Source organism: Tursiops truncatus, chromosome 3, assembly GCF_011762595.2.
Source record: "Tursiops truncatus isolate mTurTru1 chromosome 3, mTurTru1.mat.Y, whole genome shotgun sequence".
NCBI classification, from domain to species: domain Eukaryota; kingdom Metazoa; phylum Chordata; class Mammalia; order Artiodactyla; family Delphinidae; genus Tursiops; species Tursiops truncatus.
The window spans coordinates 88,761,159-88,784,172 of record NC_047036.1 but is presented as its reverse complement, the minus strand read 5'-3'; the positions used below and the strand labels follow the sequence as shown (position 1 = coordinate 88,784,172).

The 23,014-nt window shown below is 39.3% G+C and overlaps 1 protein-coding gene across 11 annotated transcripts in view; it reads right to left on the bottom strand.

Annotated features, from left to right (window-relative positions):
• Nucleotides 1-3,440: 3,440 nt before the first annotated feature.
• Nucleotides 3,441-23,014, bottom strand: part of FER (FER tyrosine kinase) — a 466,879-nt gene continuing 447,305 nt past the window's right edge. For all 11 annotated transcript variants that reach the window (XM_019940802.3, XM_033853080.2, XM_073802380.1 and 8 more), the window contains 2 exons: nucleotides 14,291-14,413; nucleotides 3,441-13,107 (listed from right to left, as the gene is read on the bottom strand). In XM_019940802.3, the coding sequence (XP_019796361.1) occupies nucleotides 12,965-13,107; nucleotides 14,291-14,413 (266 nt within the window). In that variant the 3' untranslated portion in view covers nucleotides 3,441-12,964. The remainder of the gene's footprint in view (nucleotides 13,108-14,290; nucleotides 14,414-23,014) is intronic.

The window sequence follows — 23,014 nt, the reverse complement described above, 5'->3', positions numbered from 1 at the left end:
TGTCTTGGGCATTGTAGGAGGGTTAGCAGCACCCTGGCCTCTACCTATTGGATGTCAGTAGCACTTACCAGTTGTGCCAAACCAAAAATATCTGCAGACATTGTTAAATATCCCCTGGGGGGCAATATTGCTTCCAGTTGAAAACCACTGCCATGACTTTTATGTGTAATCTTAGAAAACAAAGTTCTAGAATCACTTTATTTCTAACCTTTTAAGTTGAATGCTTAGCGCATGAATTTTCAGCCTTTTTTTTTTTTTGGTTGTCAGGAAATTCAGTAAAATTTATTGCCTCGTTGTAATTAACAGATTTTAGATATCTGGTTTCCTCTCTTTTCTCTTTATAATTGGACTTTGTTTTTATTTATAATTTTCCTCTTTTACCATATGTTTAACCTTGTAGATGACTTCTGGTCTTCCCAAATTTGTACTTGAGGAATATCCTTTAATATACACCAATGATTATTTACGGAACATCTACTTTGGGGTAAAAAACTGTGAGGGTATCCTGATATAGGACTGATTTCAAGCCACAAGAAAGGGTTTGAGAAAGAGAACAATGAAGCAAAGAGAGGAGATATGCTCTTGTGAATCTGCTGGTCTCCCATTTCTAACTTTCTATATGCATCAGAGTGACGTAGAAGAGAGGCTGGACTTAGTTTGATATAAAAAGAAATTCAGGAGTGAAACTGGCTGGGGCAGATGGCTGCCTGTCCCCTGATTTGATTGAGATTAAAGGTTCAACCATAGCAGATGAGATGTTCCCATCTCTGATTGGTATTCCCTGGAAGACTAATGAAGTGTGCAGTTCTGGAATAGAAAAAGCCTGGTTTCTGGGATTTTGGCTGCTGCAACAGGAGCTTCAGTGAGGAACATCAGTGAGTAAATCCTCCCACTTTGCCCACTCACTCCCTTTCATAACGCACATACATCCTCAGTGTGTTCCTTCGAGTCCTGCTGTGCTGTATTACTGTGTCATACTCATTCCTTGACATTTGGCAGGGGGGCAGAGGGAAGGCTTCCAGAGGCTGCTTGGAAAATTAAATTGGGATAAAAACCCAACAGGCTTAAATTATTCATTGGCTTTTACCCAGGGCTAGAACGAAACGTTTGGGGGCTGGATGTGTTTGCATGAAAGGGAAAGATCCTCTGAATATGGAACAAGACCAAGCCCTAATGAAAGGTGGGAAGAGGCCAGGAGAGACTAGCTTCTAAGGTTGTCAATATCTCCACTTCCTGTGACATTTATTTTTCTATTAATTCTTGGCATTTATATTGCTGTGATAGATCAATTAGCCTCTCGCAATGTTCTAGTCCATTGACCTTATCATTTAACTATCCTATGGTGCCAACTGTCACCACAGGGAGGCTGCAAAAGAAACATTTATAATTTTGAATTACCTAGGTCCCGAGCCGGGGAGACGTTAAAAGGCTGAGTTTAGATAATCAGCGCATTAGATGACTGAACCTTTAAGGAATTTTGCTTTTTCTCATCACTTTGGCATTCTGACAGCTACACTGTGAAAACAAGAGAACAGAACCCATCCTGCACAGTGCTGGTGTTCAGAGATTCTAAAGTGACCCCGAGAAGACTTGGGAGATCACAGAATCCCAAGGCTGGAAGGGGGCCTCGCCTTAGAGATCACTGTATCAGCCAGGATCCTTGGCTGCAGGCAACAGAACCGCTCTATGGATAGCTTAGTAAAAGGGAATGAGCTGGAGGCTCCAAGGTCAATAGGAGGCTAGAGAATGAGGCTTGGGAATGGGAAGACACCAAGGGTGCTCTGGAGGACCAGGGTAAATTTACAGCAGTATTTTCCTAGGAACAGTGCCTTCCAACTCTTTCTTCTGTCCTTCAAGACTCAGTTTTGGGAGAAAGTATCCAATTGGGTAAATAAAGATTACGGATCGGTCCTTTGGCTTCCATAGTGGGAGGGTACCACCTGGACTACACTAAATACTGAAGAAGGAATCAGGATGCTTTTAGAGAAGCAAAATTAAAAAAAAAAAGTTTTAATACTAGGTAATGATTTAGTCCAACCTGTTTTACAGTTGAGGAAACTGTGGCCTAGATAGTGATGTGTCTTGTTCAAGTTTACGAACTAGTGAGAGTCCAACCAGGGATGAGAACATAGGTTTCCTAGCTCCCAGTTTGATGCTTGTTTCGATATCAGATGCCTTTGGAAGTAGCACCAACAGCCTGATTCAGTTGTAGTCACGACTTTGGCCTAAGTGTGCTGGGTCAGTCCAGTTGTAGCAGATTTGGGGAGTTTCAAAATACACTTCATTTACACTGTTTTTACCTGCAGGAACAACCACTGATGCTTTTAATTAATGGAAACTAGTTCTTCCATCCATGGTTTTTTGCAAGCAACATCACTGCCATCTGCCTAAAGAAATCACTAGCCAGAGGGGGATGTACAGTGAAGTCTAGGACTTTAAATGTCACGAGAACTCCAGGGAATTTCAGAGATGCTGTTCATCCATCCTGGGGACTGGAACTTCAGTCCAATAGCCAACCTTCCCTGGTTGGCTGGATGCGCCTGGTCCTAATTAATTGAAGTCAGTAAAAGCACAGGTTGTCTGGGATGCTGTATCAGAAATCAAAACTGCCAGAGATGAGGATGCGATCTCAGACAGACAATTAAGAGTTATGGTGAAAGGATTCACCAAGGGCCAGAAACACCCAGCTCTGGTCAGCCAGAGTGCTGCAGGAGCAGGAAGGTTGGAAAGAGTTGTATGGATGCATTTTGCTTGTCCTAAGAAGCTTGGCGGCTGCCCCACAAACAGGAAACATGTTTTTGAGAGGGGAGTGGTTACCTCTTCCAATCCAAGATCGGGGAGGGGGAGAGGGCTTGGTTTAACGCAGGGGAAACTGTGTAAATAACAGCATGCCGTTTTAGAAATGTTATCGATTTGCTGACTGAAGGGTAAACAGTAGTCCAGCAGTATCTTGGCTCTGTGACCAGCTCAGCCCTGTACACCAGCCAGGCAAGGATGCATGCCTGTAACTGCTGTGCAACAGCAGCTTTCAGCTTCTCTTTCTAAACATCCCTCTCAGCCACCTTTCTCCCCTAAATCCTTTTGTTATGTCTAAACAAATCCTCTTATGAAACAACAACAACAGAAACCCTGGTAAACAGCCAGTCTGCACAGAGAAATGGGACTTGAACTGTATTTCCGTTTTGAACTATATTTCAGTTTTGATTTCTAAACAGAGGAAGCAGTGATTGGACTGTAAGCAGCACACACCCATTATCATCAGAACTTAGAAGCTTAATTACAGAGAAACTGAAAGCTAATGATGTTTTATACACTGTTACATCCCTAGGAGGCCAGTTACCATGGAAATCTCTCCTTCCTTTTCTTCTGCTTAGAGAATATTTATATGGAAAAGAAAGCAATATAAACACAATAGAAAGATTAAACAAGACAAGACACAGTTTGCTACAAATATTTACATTTATTATAAGAATACAGTTAAAAAAAAAGTTCCACAGACCTATGCATGGTAATTGGTCTATTGGGAAAGAAAAAAGGGCTATTCAAAAATGATCTAAGTTTACAAAAATGATGAAATCATGTTTTAAAAAAGTAGAAAACAATTTAAAAACATCCTACAATGTTAGCTGAAGTTCAAAGTGTATTTCTTCTGAATGTAAAACTAACAAATAAATAAGTGTTAAATACAGATCCGAGTTAAAAATGGTAAAAGACAGACAACTAACTGCTTAGATATTTCTCTCTCATTCATTTTCAGACTTGTTTACAAAGCCAGATAAACTCACCAAAGGACTTGCTTCTGTGTTTTACACTTTAGCTTTTTATAAGAAGCACCCTATTTCCAGTGTTTCTTTAATCCACTTAACAAATATATTATTTTAAAATAACAACAAAAGAAGATTAAAGGTGCTTTAACCTGACAATATTGGCACTAAAAGGAAACTGTAAACCACAGGAGTGCTTTGCTCAACAGGCTTGCAGATGGAACATCTGGACCATGGGGGGCTGAGGGCACACCCCATTCCCACCCCATCATCCCACACTCATCTTCTAGTAAAGGGAAGTGGAAGCAACCCAGAAAGTCACATTTCTGCAACCACTCACTGTGGGTCTGTGCCAGGAGCATGCAGTGTTAGGCCAGTGGGCTGCCCACCGTCAAATGGCTTGGGAGCCATTTGTACATTTTGTCTTTGCTTTCGTTTGCTTGCGTTCCTGAAAAAGTCAGGGCTGTTCCCGGGACTTTGACAACTTGATTTTATTCTCCTGCATTTATCTGGCTTTTCTTAACCCTATGTGGTTGTATGGCTGTGACTTCAGAGAGTTCTAATCTTTTAGGGCACTCACCAGACCATACCAAGAGAAACACAAAGAAACCATAACATAAAGTCAGCAGAACTCATACTGCCACCAACTCCTGCTATACTCATATGTTGCTTAAGTAGGCCATGTGATTTAATGTATTTAACATAAATTAAACATAAAACCTATACACCTCTAATAAAGCTGTCTTAGTGAGAAATCTCAATGATTTATGAAGAAAAATGATAAACAGAAGTGGCCCATGAAAAGTGTGCTCCTGGCCACTGGTCCATGTTGAGAGTCTGATTATGTCACAGGATGCTGTGGGGTGACTGGCATTTCATATGGTGAAATGTTCGTCAAGTGAAAGGGAGTTTCACATTTTTGGCCACTTTGGTCAGGAGTCTGAAACAAACAAAACCCCTCTCTACCAGTTCCCCTTTATCTTTGATTTTGACTTGATGCTCAGAACCTATAGCTGGGATTGGATTTAGAATCATAGGGTTATAACATATACTTGTTATGGGGAATCAGGTGAACCTTGTGGAACCAATCTCTTTGACACTAAAGCCAAAAATAGTGAATTCCATTAAAACATGTATATTTTCCGTGCATTCCAAGTGTGAAAGGCCTAGCATCTGAGGAGGAATTATGGCAAATAAGTTCATTTCTGTTGGAATTGGTCTTCCACTTGCAGCTGAAGCAAAGCAATTAGACCGGCAGGGGATGGGCCTCTCTAGCATCCTATCATCTAAATATAAGAACCGTTATGCTTTGGGTTAGGAGAAAACTTCACGGTCATATTAAGCATGGCTCTGGGCACCATGCCCTCTGCATTTGCTTACAACAGTCTGGCATTTCTTAAGAGCAAGGAGGCAAGTTTATTTCTACTAAGTAAAATTATTTGTAAAAAATTTCTAGATAATAGGGTGTTTTCCTCACCCCCACCACTCTGCCATCTTCCATGTTTAAAAATTAACAAAAGCATGGATTAGCAAGCTTGCAAAGACTGCCAAGATGGGCCTTTTGCCTGGGATCTCGGTAATAACATTACAGATTGCCTCTCAGCCGCTAAGTTTCTGAATCCAGGGCACTTAGAAATTCAAGCTCCCATTGGGGGTTGGGGGTGGATTTAGTGTTTTGCTTCATAAGGATTTTTCAGGCAACTCAAAAGAGGACCCCCAAGGTTGTACAATTTGACAAGAGCTGCGTGAAGAAAATATTAAGTTTGGACTCATATACAACTCCATTTTTCATTCTCAGGTTTTTGCTGCTTCAATGTGGGAATTGGGATTTTTTTTTTTTTATTGGCCTTCTTATACTTACCCTGTGTTGCTCAAAACATTGCTATTTCCCATTGACATCCATCCTATGCTTTCAAAATAAGGTACTAGCTCCTCATTAGATGAACTGCCTGGATGGTTCTATTGATAGGTTTTTTTGTTTGTTTTTTGCGGTACGCTGGCCTCTCACTGTTGTGGTCTCTCCCGTTGCGCAGCACAGGCTCTGGACGCACAGGCTCAGCGGCCATGGCTCACGGGCCCAGCCGCTCCGTGGTATGTGGGATCTTCCCGGACTGGGGCATGAACCCCTGTCCCCTGCATCGGCAGGCGGACTCTCAACCACTGCGCCACCAGGGAAGCCCTATTGATAGTTTTTGCATGGATGTTTTAACTGATTACAAAGGGATGAAAGTAGTGTTTCTGTTGTTGCTTTAATGGTTGAAATCTGGCTTCTTCGTATGTCATTTTAGAATCTGCTTTGGATAGCATCTAGAAGGTGCTTATTCTAATACTAAAGATGTTCTTAACAGACAGGAGAAAGAGTGATGTTTGGCTTTGTAGGAAGGGTACCGCTCTGGGGGAAACTAGAGTAGAGTTTGTGTTTCAGCACAGTAGTGCTTTGGGGTCTGTGTCTCTAGGTAGATTGCCTTATTTTAAACTTGAGCCTTTGTATTTGCTACCCTCTTTTCTGAAGCTGTGGAAAAACTTTGACATTGTGCAACTGAAATACCTTTAGACATTTACTGACAAGAGGAGTGTGAAGGAAACAATAAAAAATACTGGTAGAGAAGAGTGGAATGGAAAAATTGAAAATGTCCGGGGTTTTAAGATAATCATTGTTAGTGTTTTAACATTTCTTTGGAGGCAGGTCACCTAGTGAGCTTACTCGGCCAAGTCAACAGGCTGCTTCCCTGGGCACATCTGCTCACAATGATCTTTCCATCCTGGCAAAATCTCCCAAGAACCTCTATTGATAGTATAACTCATCAGACACATCTGCCACCTAGTCGTCCTATCCCCACCACAAAGACTACAATGAGGCCTCTCTGTGTTCTAAGCCACGGGGCCTCTCACACAGAGGGTATGCAGCTGGCCTGGTAAATGGATGCCTGGGAGCTCTCTATAAGGCAAGGGCCTCCTGAGCATGTGAGGAGAAACTGTTTGGTCTAGGCCAGTTAAGACACTGTCTGATAAAAGCTGATGAGAAAAGGCGTTTCTGTTTTGGTAAAGATTAAGCAACATGAGAAAAAGAAATACCAACCAGAAAAAAAAAAAAAATCCAGAAAAACTAGCACCCAGTAGGGTTCCCTGAACCTGACATGGCAGATATCGAGAAAAAGCTTCTGAATGAATAGAGCTGAGGGCAAGCATTACAAAATCCTGCTACCAGGGTCATTACCATCACTTAGAACATTTTATTACTTTGTAGAACACTCACCTCTTCTGACTTCAGTGGTAATGTTTGGGAAGATAATTTAGAAATTCAAGATTTGAATCTTTTTAGAGTGAATTCTAAGTATTCTTCTTTGGGAGCCCTTGCAAGTTTGCTGGCAAGGAGGGAAGCTCAATCTGTCTTTATGTTGCAGGCAGAGACACCCGCAAGGTATCTTTTCTTTCATAAAATAAGAAGAAGGAAATTTCACAGCAGTTTTCCTCCAATGCTGGCTGCCCCAGACATATGTGTGCCACCCTCAGTTCCTTACTGCTTAGGAAGGGGGCTGAACCACTGTCATACCTGCAGCCTTACAGAAAAACCAAGCAAGAGTAATTCTCATTCAACAGTGGCTTCCTCTTGAGATTATAGGGAGCATAAAGAAAATCAAATCGATACCCCACTCAATGCCCTTTAAGAAGTGTTGTAGAAACTTGAGAGGTACGTAATGTTTAATACCATGCAGCGGGAAGCACCTCAAAATTCCCTTTTGAGGATTCGCTTTCCCTCATTGATACCGCATTTATTTGTTGGAAGGTGAGCCCTTGAGTCATTTTGCATTGGTACTTTGTTTTTGCCCTTCCTGTCCTTCAGTCTTCCTTTGTGGATGTCTCTTTCTCTGCCTTCCATGTCTGACCTTAGCCATGCTGCACTGTGACTGGCTTTAGGATGCTTCTATGATTCCTTTCCCTCACATGTTATTAGTATAAAGACAAGGAGCATTGCTATTTAATTGGTATTCCCCTCCTTCCCTGCTGGATTCCATGTTTCCCCAGAGCTGAGCTCATCAGAGGAAGGTCCCTCTGGGGTACCTCTAGGAGCCAGTTAGTCAACATCAGTCAAAAGGTGAAATGGCTGATCTCAGCGTGCTCTCACTTAGGAGACCAGCCCCATTGCAACCAGATTTCTAATGAGGTGTGAATAATCAGTGATTTACTTTAAGAAATTGTATCACTAACTCAAATACAAAGAGACTTAGAGAAGTCTCTGTTAAAAGTCTAAGCATATATGGCCAAACCCATTAGTTGGGAGGACGATGAGCATGTGTCGCCCAGCACAGCATCGCCTCTGAGCTGGGGATAAGAGACTGCTACACATGCAAGGGAGAGGTGTTTGGTTTGCTCACAGGAAGGCCCACACACTGGCAGGTGACCTCTTTTGCTTCTTTTGACTCCAATACCTTTTACATTTTCTGTAGGAAAGGATCTGGCCTGGTGGCACTGTTCTCCTCAGGCCTCCTAGTGACGTTGTCCAAGTCTTCGTTCCACTTTAATTATCCTACACTCTCTGTAGGGGCTGCATCATCCTGCCTTAGAATAACTGGTGCTCTCCTCTTTTGCCTTGGTAGACGTTTGCCTCAGTGCCTTATTAACAGATGTGCTGCAGCCTATGCTCATTATATCTCCCCAGTTTAAAGTGACTAGGAATTTAGTTCAGTAGGACTTTTCTACCACCTAAGAATCTCAGTCTTTATTAGGCAGTCTTTAATGTCTACACTTAACAATTCAGAATTTAATCTTTGAATCAGTATGAGGCAGTAGAATGGCCTTCAAGGGGTTACAAATATTTCCTTAAATTGAATTATGACTAAGATATATAGTTTTACACCTTCTGTATTATAGCATTATTTTTTAAAGGAGAATTTTATGGGACTCTACAACTGTAGCAGTATCTCCTTCAAGTAGGTCATCTTGGTACATGAAATATTGACTTAATTAGAATATTTTCTTTGGCAGAAATTAATATGTAGTTCTGGATCTTCCCAAATAATATATTACTCAGACTTGATATGAAACTAATCAAAACAGAGAAAACTAAATAAAACTAAAATATTTAATAAAAAATTTCTGGTACGTATAAGCAAATCAGAGTTAGTAATAAAAGAGGTAACACTTTATTTTAATGGTAAACTTTCATGCTAACTTAATAGTGTAATGGAACTGTAATATAAACTCATTTTCATATAAAATCTTTGTTTTAATTAACATATTAATACATAAAGAAACCATGTCTTTTTCAATTGTCTGTCCCTTTTTGTTCTTTGTATTTTGCATTATTCTGTTTTGTGTGAGGGCTCTGACCTCCTAAATACAAAAGTCAGTCTTTACATGACTCAGAATAGTGTTTATGGACAATCAATTCTGTTGATAAGAAACAACTAAAATACCAATGGTGTGCTGGGGGGGGTACGTATATGTAAAAAGAGGGTTGAGGCAAACAAACAAACAAACCCTCTTTTCAGAAAATTATCAACTGATCTCACGTCAAAAGACACACAGCCACAGAACAGTGTCCATAGGGTATCCTAAGGAAGGTTTTCAGGTACATTTTTAGAACATCTGATGAGTGAACTGGAAAGTAGTGTGACTGAGGTAACCGAACGACAGTAACATACGACCTAGACATGTATTTTTGCGTTCTCATTTTTATGTTTATCCCACTACAAGATCCTCAGTGTGTGGCATATATTATAATTAAAACACTTTCTTCTTGACACAAGTCATACCAGTATTGTGGTTATTTTAGTGGTATTAGCCAAACTTTATATAAAACTATATGGCAAAACTGAAACAATGAGTATAACACAGACAAGAAAACCATACCATGGTTTAAAGGAAATTAAGACTATTTCAATGACTAAACATTTTCTTTTCTTTTAAAACAACCCTCAAATGAAAAACAGTTGTGAAATGTGTGCTGAAAATTGGCTGAAGCAATCAGACTCATGTTCTACACTGGTGTGCTAGTAACAGGTTTCAGTAATATCGTATCTGTGATAAAATGGTGAATTATGGATGAAGAATTTTATTGACTATATTAAATTTGGGAGATAAGAGAGAAATGATTACATAAGACCTTGCACTGGGGACCTAGTGGCAGGATGGACTAAAACGAAACCTCTGGTTTTGAAAGTCTAAACACAGCCTATTCATCCTTTATTATTATTTCCTAGAAGAGAAAGAATATGTTGGCTTTGGGAAGTAACCTTAGATTATATGGAGTGCAAAATAATTTTAGGTTTCACATGTCGGTAATAAATGTTAATTTGACAATAAAAGATTTCTTTCCTTGAAAAATGATGAGCTACTTAAATACTTCTCATAAAGGCTCCTTGGTGATTCAAGATAGAAAAATGCAGGTGAGAGTCAGGCTGCCTGGGCTTACCCACCCCCCCGCGACTCCATATTCATAAATTTAAGGAATTATGGCAGAAACTACATAGGAGTAACAGATGCAACACGTGAAAAAATCTATTAACAACACAAAGATTTGTGACCTGGCTGAATTACATTCAGACCAGTGGCAATTTTGGTTACTCAAATTTTGGTTACTCAAATTTTGGTTACTGTTTTCTTACTAAACAAGTCATAGGATTTTATGTGTTTCCGAATCCTTCTTTCCCTATATCAACTTGCAAATTCAGAGGAGAATTTGTGTGTATGCTTTCTGGGTATGGATTAGCCTCCTAAAGTACATAATTCCAATAATTATCTGTGACAGAAGGGATGAATAAATTATGCTTCAAGCACAACAAAGTTAACAGTAAAAAACAGTCTGCATAAGTTTTTCTTAATGCATGTGCCTATATTAAATTTAATATTCTATATAACTGATATGATCCTGAAAGACTCCCGATGAGTTATTAATCCTGAACTGTACCACTGCCTGCTTTGGGACAAAGAATAAGATAGAATTTAAATGCTGCAGATGTCACGATGTTTTGAAAAGCTTCTTTAAGCACACAGTTACGATGTGAACTGCAAATTCTAACAGCCTGGGTGAGTGAAATATCAATGCCATGTTCGTTCTTTACACCAGAATGCAATGATTAAGCTTCAGGTCTTGTTCACAAAATTAAAGCCCAAACTATCATTCTCTCTCTTTGCTGAGAGCTTAGCAGTGCGGCTGCTAAGTGATGGGAGGCTGTTTTCTTTAAACAAAGAATATTACAGAGAGATGCACTTGGAAATACTGGCAAAGGGTGGAAATGTCCCCATTTTATTCTTGCTTTTGAAGGCTGACAAGTGCCTGAAGACCAGAGCTCTTAATCTTAATTCATGAGTCTGTGCTTTGATTTACCACAGTATATGCCATCAAAAGAAGGTTTCCTTTTACTCATAATATTTGACAGAAGGGAAACGATGCTGATTAAAAAAGAGTTACTTTGTATATTGCAATATTTTTGCGGGCAAGTTTATTATGCTTTCATTTTCGTCTGGATGTGGTAATCATTAAATGTGTATGAAACTTCAAGGAGATTGAAGTGGTAGACACAAGCCAGTTTTCTCCTCAGTATTATCCTGTTTACTCTTGAAAGTAGTACTGGGTGTGAGTTGTGTGCAGTGATATTCCTAGGCAGCAAACAGGTGGAGGGGGCAGGAGGAATTTTCTATCCCATAAGCTCTTCCAATGACTGTAGACCAAATAATCACTACTGTGCTATTTGGACACAGGCCTGAGCACTTATTAAAAGCTCCCAGGCCACATTTACCCCTGAGCGTGACCATCTCTTACACACATATTTATCCTGAGAGGCAACTATATACAGACCATGGGGTAAGTTCCCTGGATGAAGCTAAGATTCAGCTAAAGACAATCCTAGTTTAAACTCTGTTCCATTTTATTCATATGAAGCATCTCCAGACTGTGCTCATATATGGGTCGGCTAATGATAAGAATTTTCAGGTAGCAGTATAAGAATACATGAAGGGGGAAGGTGGACAAAGGAGGGCTATCTCTAGAGCTTTTTCCTTAATAATGTTCATTTGACTTCTTAACCAATTTACTCCATTCATACCTGCCAGGTTTCTCGGTATTATGTGTGTGTGTGTGTCTGTGTGTCTGTGTGGGGGGCGCATGCCCATGTGTGTACACACATGGACGTGTTTATGAACTAGAATCATGAAATTCTGACAGCTCTGGAAACTGGCACAAATGAACAGAATTAAATTCTGGGATGTCTCCTCTCAAATGAAGGTACTTAAAATTATGCTGTTATTCCTGTAGCCTCATGCTTTGGAATTTCTCTAAAGAATTTTTTGCTGACAAGAAGGCTCTATCTGTGAACTCCTGAAAACATTTCTTAGAACCTTTTTCATGAATCAGACCATAAAATAAAGCGTGTGTGTGTGTAAAGGCATAACTCTGGTAAGAAGGCAGATTTTCTATTTTCCTTTCCTTCTCTTTGATGATGACTTTAGCTGCCCCTTTCTCCAGACCGTCCTCCTGTTCCAACTTACTTCTTGCCGTCACAGCTGTCTGAAACATTCTTTAAAAGCTGTGCCCTCAATTAAGAGCTCTTTGAGGACATTCCAGGCATCATTTTCTGATGCCTGGGCAAAAGGGGAGGGAAACAACAGCTTTACCAATAAGACAGGAATGTGAGGATTCTTGCACTGTGCTTATTTCTGGTGAGAAAGGAAAGAAAACCCCTAGGAGGTCTAAATAATGCTCAATATAAAATGATGTTTACAAATACACTCTTGCCTTGGCAGAGCAGAAAGCCAACTTTGGTTGGAATGTGTCCTGCAGACATGGCATTACCAATGCAGCTGATAGCACCGATCGAGTAGGGTCTGTGGCATGGGACAGCAGCTGTGAACTGGGTCTGAAGTAAAAAATCTCTGAGAAACATCGATGGTCCTGGTGTGAAAAAGATGGATTGGTTCCCCCTCACATTTAGAGCCTGTGCTTTTCTATTTACAAAGGGCTGAAATGGCAGGATTGCTGTGGTGAGCTGAGAAAGCCCTTGGTAGGACTGACCTGTTTCTTGAATGCATTCGCCTTTGACTTTTTTTAACGGCACATATTTAAAAAACAGTTAATTAAAAAAAAATAACCTTAGAAGACTGTTGCACATAACGTGGTATAAACTCATTGTTAATGAGAAGAACAATATTACTCTGCTGGAGGACCAAGTCCTGGAGGCTGAGTTTGCACTGTTCTGTCACTATGTGATTTTCTTCTTGATGACAGTGAGCTCTTTCTGAAGTTCAGTGAACTTGGGCCGGTTTTCAGGTTTATAATCCCAACACTTCATCATAATTTTAAAAATGTCCTCTGGACAGTGCTGAGGGGCTGACATTCGGTATCCTGAAGACCCAAGAGAAGAAGAACAGAGAATTTAGAATGGGGATAAGATATAAATGTTCACAGAGGGCATTATGCAGTTTGTAATTTTTAGTACCTTATGTTGTTGGTTAATAGAAACAAAAAATTCATTTCAGGGCAAACTGATTTTTTCTCTATAAGTAATGCAGACTTTAATATTAATAGAGCAACATCATTACCTTCTAGTTCAAAGAACCCATTTTCTGTTTGTTCATTTGTCACAAAGTCTGATGTAAGATACATCACATACAAATGCATGTTTTAGTTGCTCTAAGTATTTGCTTTCAGAATTTGCTTTTAGATGCTGTAGGCAGAGTTTAAAAAAATCATCTCTACAACTCAGGGTTTTGAAGATGAGAAAAAGGATGAGGATTTATAAACATTAATTTAAAAGTGAAATAAAAATGAATATGAGGCATATTCCTTTACGGTCTGAGAAGAATATTATCTTTAATTCAAAGTCACCTGGCAGTGTCCCGGCAGTGTGCTGGGTGGTGTGTGTGTGCCTGTGTGCATCTGCCTCAGGAGCGGTAGGAAAAGGGAGGAAGGAAGCTGGAAGTCATCTTCCTACATCCGATTCTACAACCATGCCCCCCTTGACAGGCCTGACCCTAGGGCGCTGGTGTTTTGTTGCAAGTGTTTTGTTGTTGTTGTTGAAAGCCGGGGACTACACAAGTGCACGTGAGGGTGTCACCGTCACCTGCTTATTCCTGTCCCTGATCTGAGAACACCATAGGGCTTCTTCAGAACTATTCCAAAATTCTCAACTTCTTCCTGAAGTCTAACTACATTTCAATTTGCAGTAATATTAACAGTGTTTATTTGGCATAGAATAAAAACTAGGTGGTATTCCTCAATCTCCTGTTTCCCTGGAAGAGAGTGAATGGCACAGCCTTGCAGGTGCCATGCCAGGCAGGGGGCGTGGAAGAAAAGCCTAGAGCTTTCTATTTTCAAAGAGCTGGGATCTATCTTTTAAAGTCTTTGTTGTTGTTGTTGGTTTGGTTGTAAAGAGCCACACCATCCATAAAGTTCCAAAGTAGATTAACCAGCACCTCTTCGATCGCGGGCCCGAGAGTACTCTCTTCCTCCTCCCAGGAAATGCAGACACGGCACCAGCACTGCCCGGGCTGGCTGTGAACACTGCTACTCTGTGTCTTTGGCTCACCTCTTTCCACTTGTTCCCGAGCTTGTTGATTTGTCATTCCAGGGTACGGGCAGACCCCTAAGCTGAAGGTCTCCCAGAGGAGGATGCCAAAGCTCCACACATCACTCTCAGAGCTGTATCTCCCTGAAGGGCGAACAAAACCACATTCAGCTCACTGGATAAGCGGGTGACCATTTCTGCTTGTGTATGTCTATGTCAGTCACATATTAACATATTTAAACTTACCAGCAATTCAATAACTAGTGATCTTATTTTCTTGGCTAGTTTTGCTTTCCAGGAGTAGTAATATTACCAATTAAATGAATAGTCTTCAGGCTGCTACTTTAACTAAGCCACCTTCCAAATCACATTTCCCCCACCAAGAACAAATATTCACTCAGTATGCAAGCTTACTTTCTCTGTGGCCTCTAAATGAGATAGATGGTTTATATAAAAAAGATATAAATTTGTACACATCGATGCCTAGGAGATTAAATAAGTTGGAGTTCTGCAATTTTGTCTTCTGCCTGCATCATTTTCTTTCTACTAAAATTACAAACAAACTTAAAGCAATAAGGAAAGTTTCTTAACTTCAATTTTTTACTCATCACTGTTTACAGATATTCTTACACGCTTAAAGTTCTCATTTTCTCCACTGATAGTTTCATTTATGGAAAATACATTTTTCTGTGTTTTGAATAGAGTAGAAATTAACATAGCTGGCTGATAAAAACAACTTCTTTAAATTACATGGTGCTGTGTTTTGTCAAAATATCTTGGTGCACCTGCTTTACTGAATTACATAAGCTAACTCTTAGTTTAGTTTGGTTTTTTTCCCCTTGGTAATCTTCTAGAGAAACACAGAGATAAAAGCCAATACCAGATATCTTCTGGAATGAATGTGAAATCAAGGAGGGGAGGCAGAAAAGGCTATGAATTTTCAAGATTTTCCAACATATTTCTGCCATTCCAGGATGTATAAATGCCCATCCTCCCAAAATGTCTTGTTACTTTGAGTAGGATGGCCTTTTCTCTTTCTTGAAAACAGTACAATAAGAATGAGAGTATGCCTGTGTTATAACTGCTCTGATGTCAGAGTTTGGAGTGTACTTGCTGATCATCATCTCCAGCTGTGTGAATTAGCTTCCTTCTTAGTAGATGGTAATTATGGACATTCACTATGCTAGTCGGTAGGAAGATTAGTTTCCCTGTCTGCATATCAACTCTTTTCATGTTTGGCATCCAATAATTTAAAACTTTTTATGAAAATCATTCAATGGTTACAAGTTAAGACTAATTAACTCTTTAAGGAAGTACAAAGCATAGAGAACCAAATACCTTATTTTTGTAAGATAGTATCTAGGAAGAGATCAAGAATGGCCAGTTGTATTATAAACTAAGATCACACTCTAGAAGTGAAAGCTTATAACCTAACTCTGTAACCTTGACTTTTATTTTATTATTTTTGGCTGCGTTGGGTCTTCATTGCTGTGTTCAGGCTTTCTCTAGTTGCGACGAACGGGGGCTACATTTTGTCGCAGTGCGCGGGCTTGTCATTGCGGTGGCTTCTCATTGCCAAGCACGGGCTCTAGGCGCACAGGCTTCAGTAGTTGTGGCACAGGGGCTCAGTAGTTGTGGCTCACGGGCTCTAGAGCACAGGCTCAGTAGTTGTGGCTCACGGGCTTAGTTGCTCTGTGGCATCTTCCCGGACCAGGGCTCGAACCCGTGACCCCTGGGTTGGCAGGCGGATTCCTAACCACTGCACAACCAGGGAAGCCCTGTAACCTTGACTTTTGAGTCTGGTTTTACTGGATAATTTTTTAAAATTAATTAATAATTACTTCTTTATTTTTCTTATTGAGATATAATTGACATAACATTATATTAGTTTCAGGTGTACAGCATGGTTTAATATTTGTATATATTGCAAAATAATCACTACGATAAGTCTAGTCAACATCACCATGCATAGTCACCATCCATAGTCATAAAATTTTTTTTCTTGTGATGAGAACTTCAAGATGTACTCTCTTAGCAACTTGCAAATATGCAATATAGTACTATTAATTATAGTCACATTTTACATTAGACCCCCATGACTCATTTGTTTTATAACTGGAATTTTGTACCTCTTGACCACCTTCACCCTCCCCCTGCCTCCCACTGCTAGACTCTGGCAACTACCAGTCTGTTCTCTGTATCTATGAGAGTGGTTTTGTTGTTGTTGTTTAGATTTCATATGTAAATGAGATTATACAGTATTTGTCTTTCTCTGTCTGACTTATTTCCCTTAGCATGATACCCACAAGGTCCATCCATGTTGTCACAAATGGCATGATTTCACTCTTTGCTAAGGTTGAATAATATTCTATTGTATATACACACCATATCTTCTTTATTCATTCGTCCATTGATGTACACTTAGGCTATTTCCATATCTTGGCTATTGTAAATAATGCTGCAAATGAACACAGGGGCGCATATATCTTCTTGAGTTAGCATTTTTGTTTTCTTCAGATAAATACCCAGAAGTGGAACTGCTAGATCATATGGTAGCTCTATTTTTATTTTTATGAGAAACCTCCATACTGTTTTCCATAGAGGTTGCACCAATTTACATTCCTCCTGACAGTGGAGGGGGGATCCTTTTCTCCACAACCTGGCCAACACTTGTTATTTCTTGTTTTAATAACAGCCGTTCTAACAGGTATGAGGTGATAAGTCACTGTGGTTTTGATTTGCATTTCCCTGATGATTAGTGATGTTGAGTATCTTTTCATGAAACTGTTGGCCACGTATATCCCTTATTTGGAAAACTGTCTATTCTGAACTTCTGCCCATTTTTAAATGAGATTTTTTTTGTCTTGAGTTGCATGAGTTCTTTATATATTTAAATATTAACCCCTATCAGATATATGACTTGCAAATATATTCTCTCATTCGGTAGGTGTCCTTTTATTTTGTAAATGCTTTCCTTTGCTGTGCAGAAGCGTTTTAGTTTGAAATAGCCCGACTAGTTTATTTTTGCTTTTGTTGCCTTTGCTTTGATGTCAAACCCAAAACCTCATCTCCAGCACTAGAGCTTACTGCCTATGTTTTCTTCTAGGAGTTTTATGACTTCAGGTCTTATAGTCAAGTCTTTAACCATTTTGAATTAATTTTTGCATATGGTGTAAGATAGTGGATAGTGGTCTGTTTCATTCTTTGACATGTGGCTGTCCAGTTTTCCCAACATTTATTGAAGAGATGTCCTTTCCCCATTGTATATTCTTGCCTCCTCTGTCATAAATTAATTGACCATTTATGCATGGGATTATTTCTAGGCTTTCTATTCTGTTCCACTGATCTGTGTGTCTGTTTAATTCTAATACCATGCTGCTTTAAATACCATAGCTTTGTAGTATAGTTTGAAATCAGGGAGCATGATGCCCCTAGCTCTGTACTTCTTCCTCAAGATTGCTTTGACTGTTCAGGGTCTTTTGTGGTTCCACACAAATTTTAGTATTATTTGATCCGGTTATGTGAAAAATGCCATTGGAATTTTGATAGGGATTGCACTGAATCTGTAGATTGCTTTGGGTAGTATGAACATTTTATTAATATTGATTCTTCCAATCCATGAGCATGAAATATCTTTTCATTTACTTGTGTCTTCTTCAGTTTCTTTGGTTGTGTCTGATAGTTTTCAATGTACAGGTTTTTCACCTTGGTGAAATTTATTCCTAGATATTTTATTGTTTTTGATGCAATTATAAATGGAACTTTTTCCTTAATTTCTCTTTCTGATAATTTGTTATTAGTGTATAGAAACACAACAGACTTTTGTATTTTGACTTTGTATCCTGCAATTTACTGTATTCATTGATTAGTTCTAACAGTTTCTTGGTGGAGACTTTAGGATTTTCTATATAATATCATTTCATCTGCAAATAAGGACAGTTTTACTTCTTCCTTTCCAAATGGGATTCCTTTCATTTCTTTCTCTTGCCTAACTGCTGTGGCTAGGACTTCCAATACTATGTTGAATAAAAGTGGTGAGAGTGGGCATCCTTGTCCTGTTCCTGTTCTTAGAGGAAAAACTTTCAGCTTTTTACGGTGAACTGTGATGTTAGCTGTGGGCTTGTCATATGTGACCTTTATTATGTTGAGGTACATTTCCTCTGTACCCACTTTGTTGAGAATTTTTATCTTAATGGGATGTTGAGTTTTGTCCAATGCTTTTTCTGTATCTATTGAGATGATATGATGATATGATTTTTAGCCTTTATTTTGTTAATGTGGTGCATCATGGTGATTGATTTGCAGATGTTAAACCATCCTTGTATCCTTGGAATAAATCCCACTTGATCATGATGTACGATCCTTTTATTATTTAATGTATTGCTGAATTCCGTTTGCTAACATTGTGTTGAGAATTTTTGCTTCTGTGTTCTTCAGGAACAATGGCAGAAGAGAGGGGAGGAGACTCCTCAGTTAGGATTGGAGCAGATCCAGAGGGGCTCTCCCAGGAAGGTTAGATTCATAGTTTACTTGATGTGCCCGAACTTCTTGAGGTGACATTGATGTAGGTGCCAAAGCATCTGGGGGTGAAATACTGGTCAGTACCTCAAGCCAGGTTCTGTGTCACCAGCTGCTGCACGTCCACATCCTGAAATCTTGAACTCGACCTGGCCATGGTTACACTCTTCAGCCCCTCCAAGTAATTTTCTTTTCTTGTGATTTCTTTGTGTGTGTGTGTATTTTTTTTTTTTTTTTTTTTTTTTGCAGTACATGGGCCTCTCACTGCCGTGGCCTCTCCCGTTGTGGAGCACAGGCTCCAGACACACAGGCTCAGCGGCCATAGCCCACTGGCCCAGCCGCTCTGTGGCACATGGGATCCTCCTGGACCGGGGCACGAACCCATGTCCCCTGCATCGGCAGGCAGACTCCCAACCACTGCACCACCAGGGAAGCCCTTTTGTGTGGTTCTGATATCAGAGTAATGATGGACTCATAAAATGAGTTTGGGAGTATTCCCTCTTCTTCTGTTTTGGAAGAGTTTGAGAACGACTGGTATTAATCTTCTTTGAATGTATGGTAAAATTCACCAGTGAAACCAGTCATTCCTAGACTTCTTTTTGTTGAGAGTTTTTTTTGTTACTGATTCAATTTCAGAAGGTTTTTGAGAAATTTTTTTCATTTTTTCTAGGTTGTCCAGTTTGTTGGCATATAGTTGTTCATAGAAGCCTCTTACCATCCTTTGTATATCTGTGGTATCAGTTGTAATGTCTCATTTTTCATTTTTAACTGTTTTGATTTGGTTTCTGTCACTTTTTTTTCTTGCTGAGTGTAGCTAAAGTTTTGTCAATTCTTTCATTTCAAAGAAATAGCTATTAGTTTCATTGATCTTTTCTATTGTCTTTTTAGTCTTTATTTCATTTATTTCTGCTCTGATCTTTGTCATTTTCTTCCTTCTAATAACTTTGGGTTTTATTTGTTCTTCTTCTAGTTCCTTGAGGTGTGATGTTATGTTGTTTGAGATCTTTCTTGTTTCTTGAGGTAGGCATTTATTACTATGAACATACCTCTCAGAACTGCTTTTACTGCATCACCTAACTTTTGGTATGTTCTATTTCCATTTTAATTTGTCTCGAGGTAATTTTGATTTTTCTTTTGATTTATTCTGTGGCCCATTGGTTGTTCAGTAACATGTTTAATTTCCATATATTTGTGAATTTCCTAGCTTTCTTCTTGTAATTGACTTCTAGTTCCATACCATTGTGGTCAGAAAAGATGCTTGATGTGATTTCAGTCTTGTTATATTTATTAAAACTTGTTTTGTGGCCTAACATATAATCTGTCTTGGGGAATATTCAATGTGCACTAGGAAAGAATATGTATTCTGCTTCTTTTGGATGGCACGTGTATACTGATCTATAGATATCTATATCTATCTATCTATCTATCTATTTTTTTTGTGGTACACGGGCCTCTCACTGTTGTGGCCTCTCCCGTTGCGGAGCACAGGCTCCGGACGCGCAGGCTCAGTGGCCACAGCTCACAGGCCCAGCCGCTCCACGGCATGTGGGATCTTCCCGGACCAGGGCACGAACCCGTGTCCCCTGCATCAGCAGGCGGACTCTCAACCACTGCGCCACCAGGGAAGCCCAAGGTGTGTATATGTGTGTGTGTATATATATATATATCTGTTAAGTTCATCTGGTCTAAAGTGTCATTTAAGGCTGACATTTCCTTACTGATTTTCCATCTGATCTTTACATTGACTCAAGTATGGTACTGAAGTCCCCTACTATTATTGTATTGCTGTTTATATAACAAGTTGTATATATACAACTTGTATATAACAAGTTGTTTAGGTCTGTTAATATTTGTTTTATATATTTAAGTATTCCTATGTTAGATGCATAAATATTTACACATTTTATATCCTCTTGTTGGATTGACTTCTTTATCATTATGTAATGCCCTCCTTTGTCTCTGATTACAGTCTTTGTTTTAAAATCTACTTTGTTTGATATAAATATAGCCACCCCAGCTTCCTTTTGGTTTTCATTTGCACGGAATATCTTTCTCCATCCCTTCACTTTTAGTCTTTGTGTGTCCTTATGTCTGCGATGAGTCTCTTGTAGACAGCATATAGGTGGGTCTTATTTTTTATTCCATTCAGCAACTCTGTCTTTTGACTGACAAATTTAGTCCCTTTACATTTAACGTTGTTATTGATATGTGTGTACTTATTGCCATTTTAATTCCTTTCTCGCTAATTTATAGTTCCTCTCTGTTCCTTACTTCTTCACTTGCTCTCTTCCTTTGTGGTTTGATGACTTTCTTTAATGGTATGCTTAGATTTTTCTCATTATCATTACTGTATCTACTATAGATTTTGACTTTGTGGTAACCATGAGGCTTACATATAACAACTTACATTTTTAAGTTGATTAAAAAAACTGAAGATTGAACACATTCAAAAGCTCTACATTTTCACTCCCCCCTGCCTTGTTTTATGTTTCTGATGTCAGATTTTACATCTATTTATCTTGTATATCCCTTAACTAATTTTTGTAGTTATAGTTTTTATTTTTTTTGTCTTTAACCTTCATACTACCTTTATAAGTGATTGATCCACTACCTTACTACATACTTACCTTTGCCAGTGAGATATATATACTTTCATATATTTTCTTGTTACTAATTAGCAACCTTTCTTTTCAGCTTAGAGAAGTCCCTTTACCATTCCTTGTAAGGCCAGTTTAGTGGTGATGAACTCTTTTAGATTTTGCTTATATGGAAAACTCTTTCTCTCTCCTTCAATTTTGAATGATAACTTTGCCAAGTAGAGTATTCTTTGTTGGAAGTATTTTTCTTTCAGCACAGTGAATATATCATGCCATTCCTTTCTTGCATGCAAAGTTTCTGTTGAGATATTTTCTGGTAGTTGTATGGGGAATCGCTTGTATATAACAAGTTGTTTTTCTCTTGCTGCTTTTAAGATTTTCTTTTCTTTAACTTTTGACACTTTAAATATAATGTGTTTGGTGTGGATCTCTTTGGGTTCATCATCTTATTTGGAACACTGTGGGTTTCCTGATCTGGATGTCTCTTTCCTTTCCCATGTAGGAAGTCTTCAGCCATTATATCTATTTTTTCTTTAAATTTATTTATTTTTTATTTACTTATTTTTGGCTGTGTTGGGTCTTTGCTGCTGTGTGAGGGCTTTCTCTAGTTGTGGTGAGCGGGGGCTACTCTTTGTTGCGGTGCGTGGGCTTCTTTCTCATTGTGGTGGCTTCTCTTGTTGTGGAGCATGGGCTCTAGGTGTGCGGGCTTCAGTAATTGTGGTGCATGGGCTCAGTAGTTGTGGCTCGCAGCATCTAGAGCGCAGGCTCAGTAGTTGTGGCGCACGGGCTTAGCTGCTCTGCAGCATGTGGGATCTTCCTGGACCAGGGATCGAACCCGTGTCCCCTGCATTGGCAGGTGGATTTCCAACCACTGTGTCACCAGGGAAGTCCTCCATTATATCTTCAAATAAGTTTTCTGCCCCTTTTTCTCTCTCTCTCCTCCATCTGGGACTCCTGTAATGCAAATATTAGTCTGCTAGATGTTGTCTCATAAGTCCCTTAAGCTCTCTTGGCTTTTTTCATTCTTTTTTCTTTTTATTGCTGTGATTGGATGAGTTCCATTGCCCTTTGAGCTCACTGATCCTTTATTCTGCTTCATGTAGTATGATGTTGAACCTCTCTAGCATATTTTTCAATTCAGTTATTGTATTCTTCAACTCTATGTCTTTTCTTTGGTACCTTCTTATATTTTCTGTCTTTGTTGAAATTCTCACTATGTTCATCCATTCTTTACCAACTTTAACGTTTTATCAGGTGGATAAACTATGTCCATTTAGTGAAGGTTTTTTTCTGAGGTGTTATCTTGTTCTTTCATTTGGAACACATTCCTCATTTTGCTTGACTTCCTGTGTTCTTTCCATGCATTAGATGAAACAGCCACCTCTCCCAGTCCTGAAGGAGTGGCCTCCTGTAGGAGATAAAACTTACCATCCAGCTCTGATCTAACTCTCCATTGTCTCTCAAGCCTTTGTGATTGTCCAAGCAGCCTATTTTATTTTTTAATAGCTCCTAGTAGTTGAAGGTGTTCCAAGACCTGTCAGTGTCCCAAAGAGGACTATCTAGCACATAGATTCAGGCTGATTGGAAGCCAGACCCTCAGGCAGCAACTTTAAAGCATGCAAATATATAC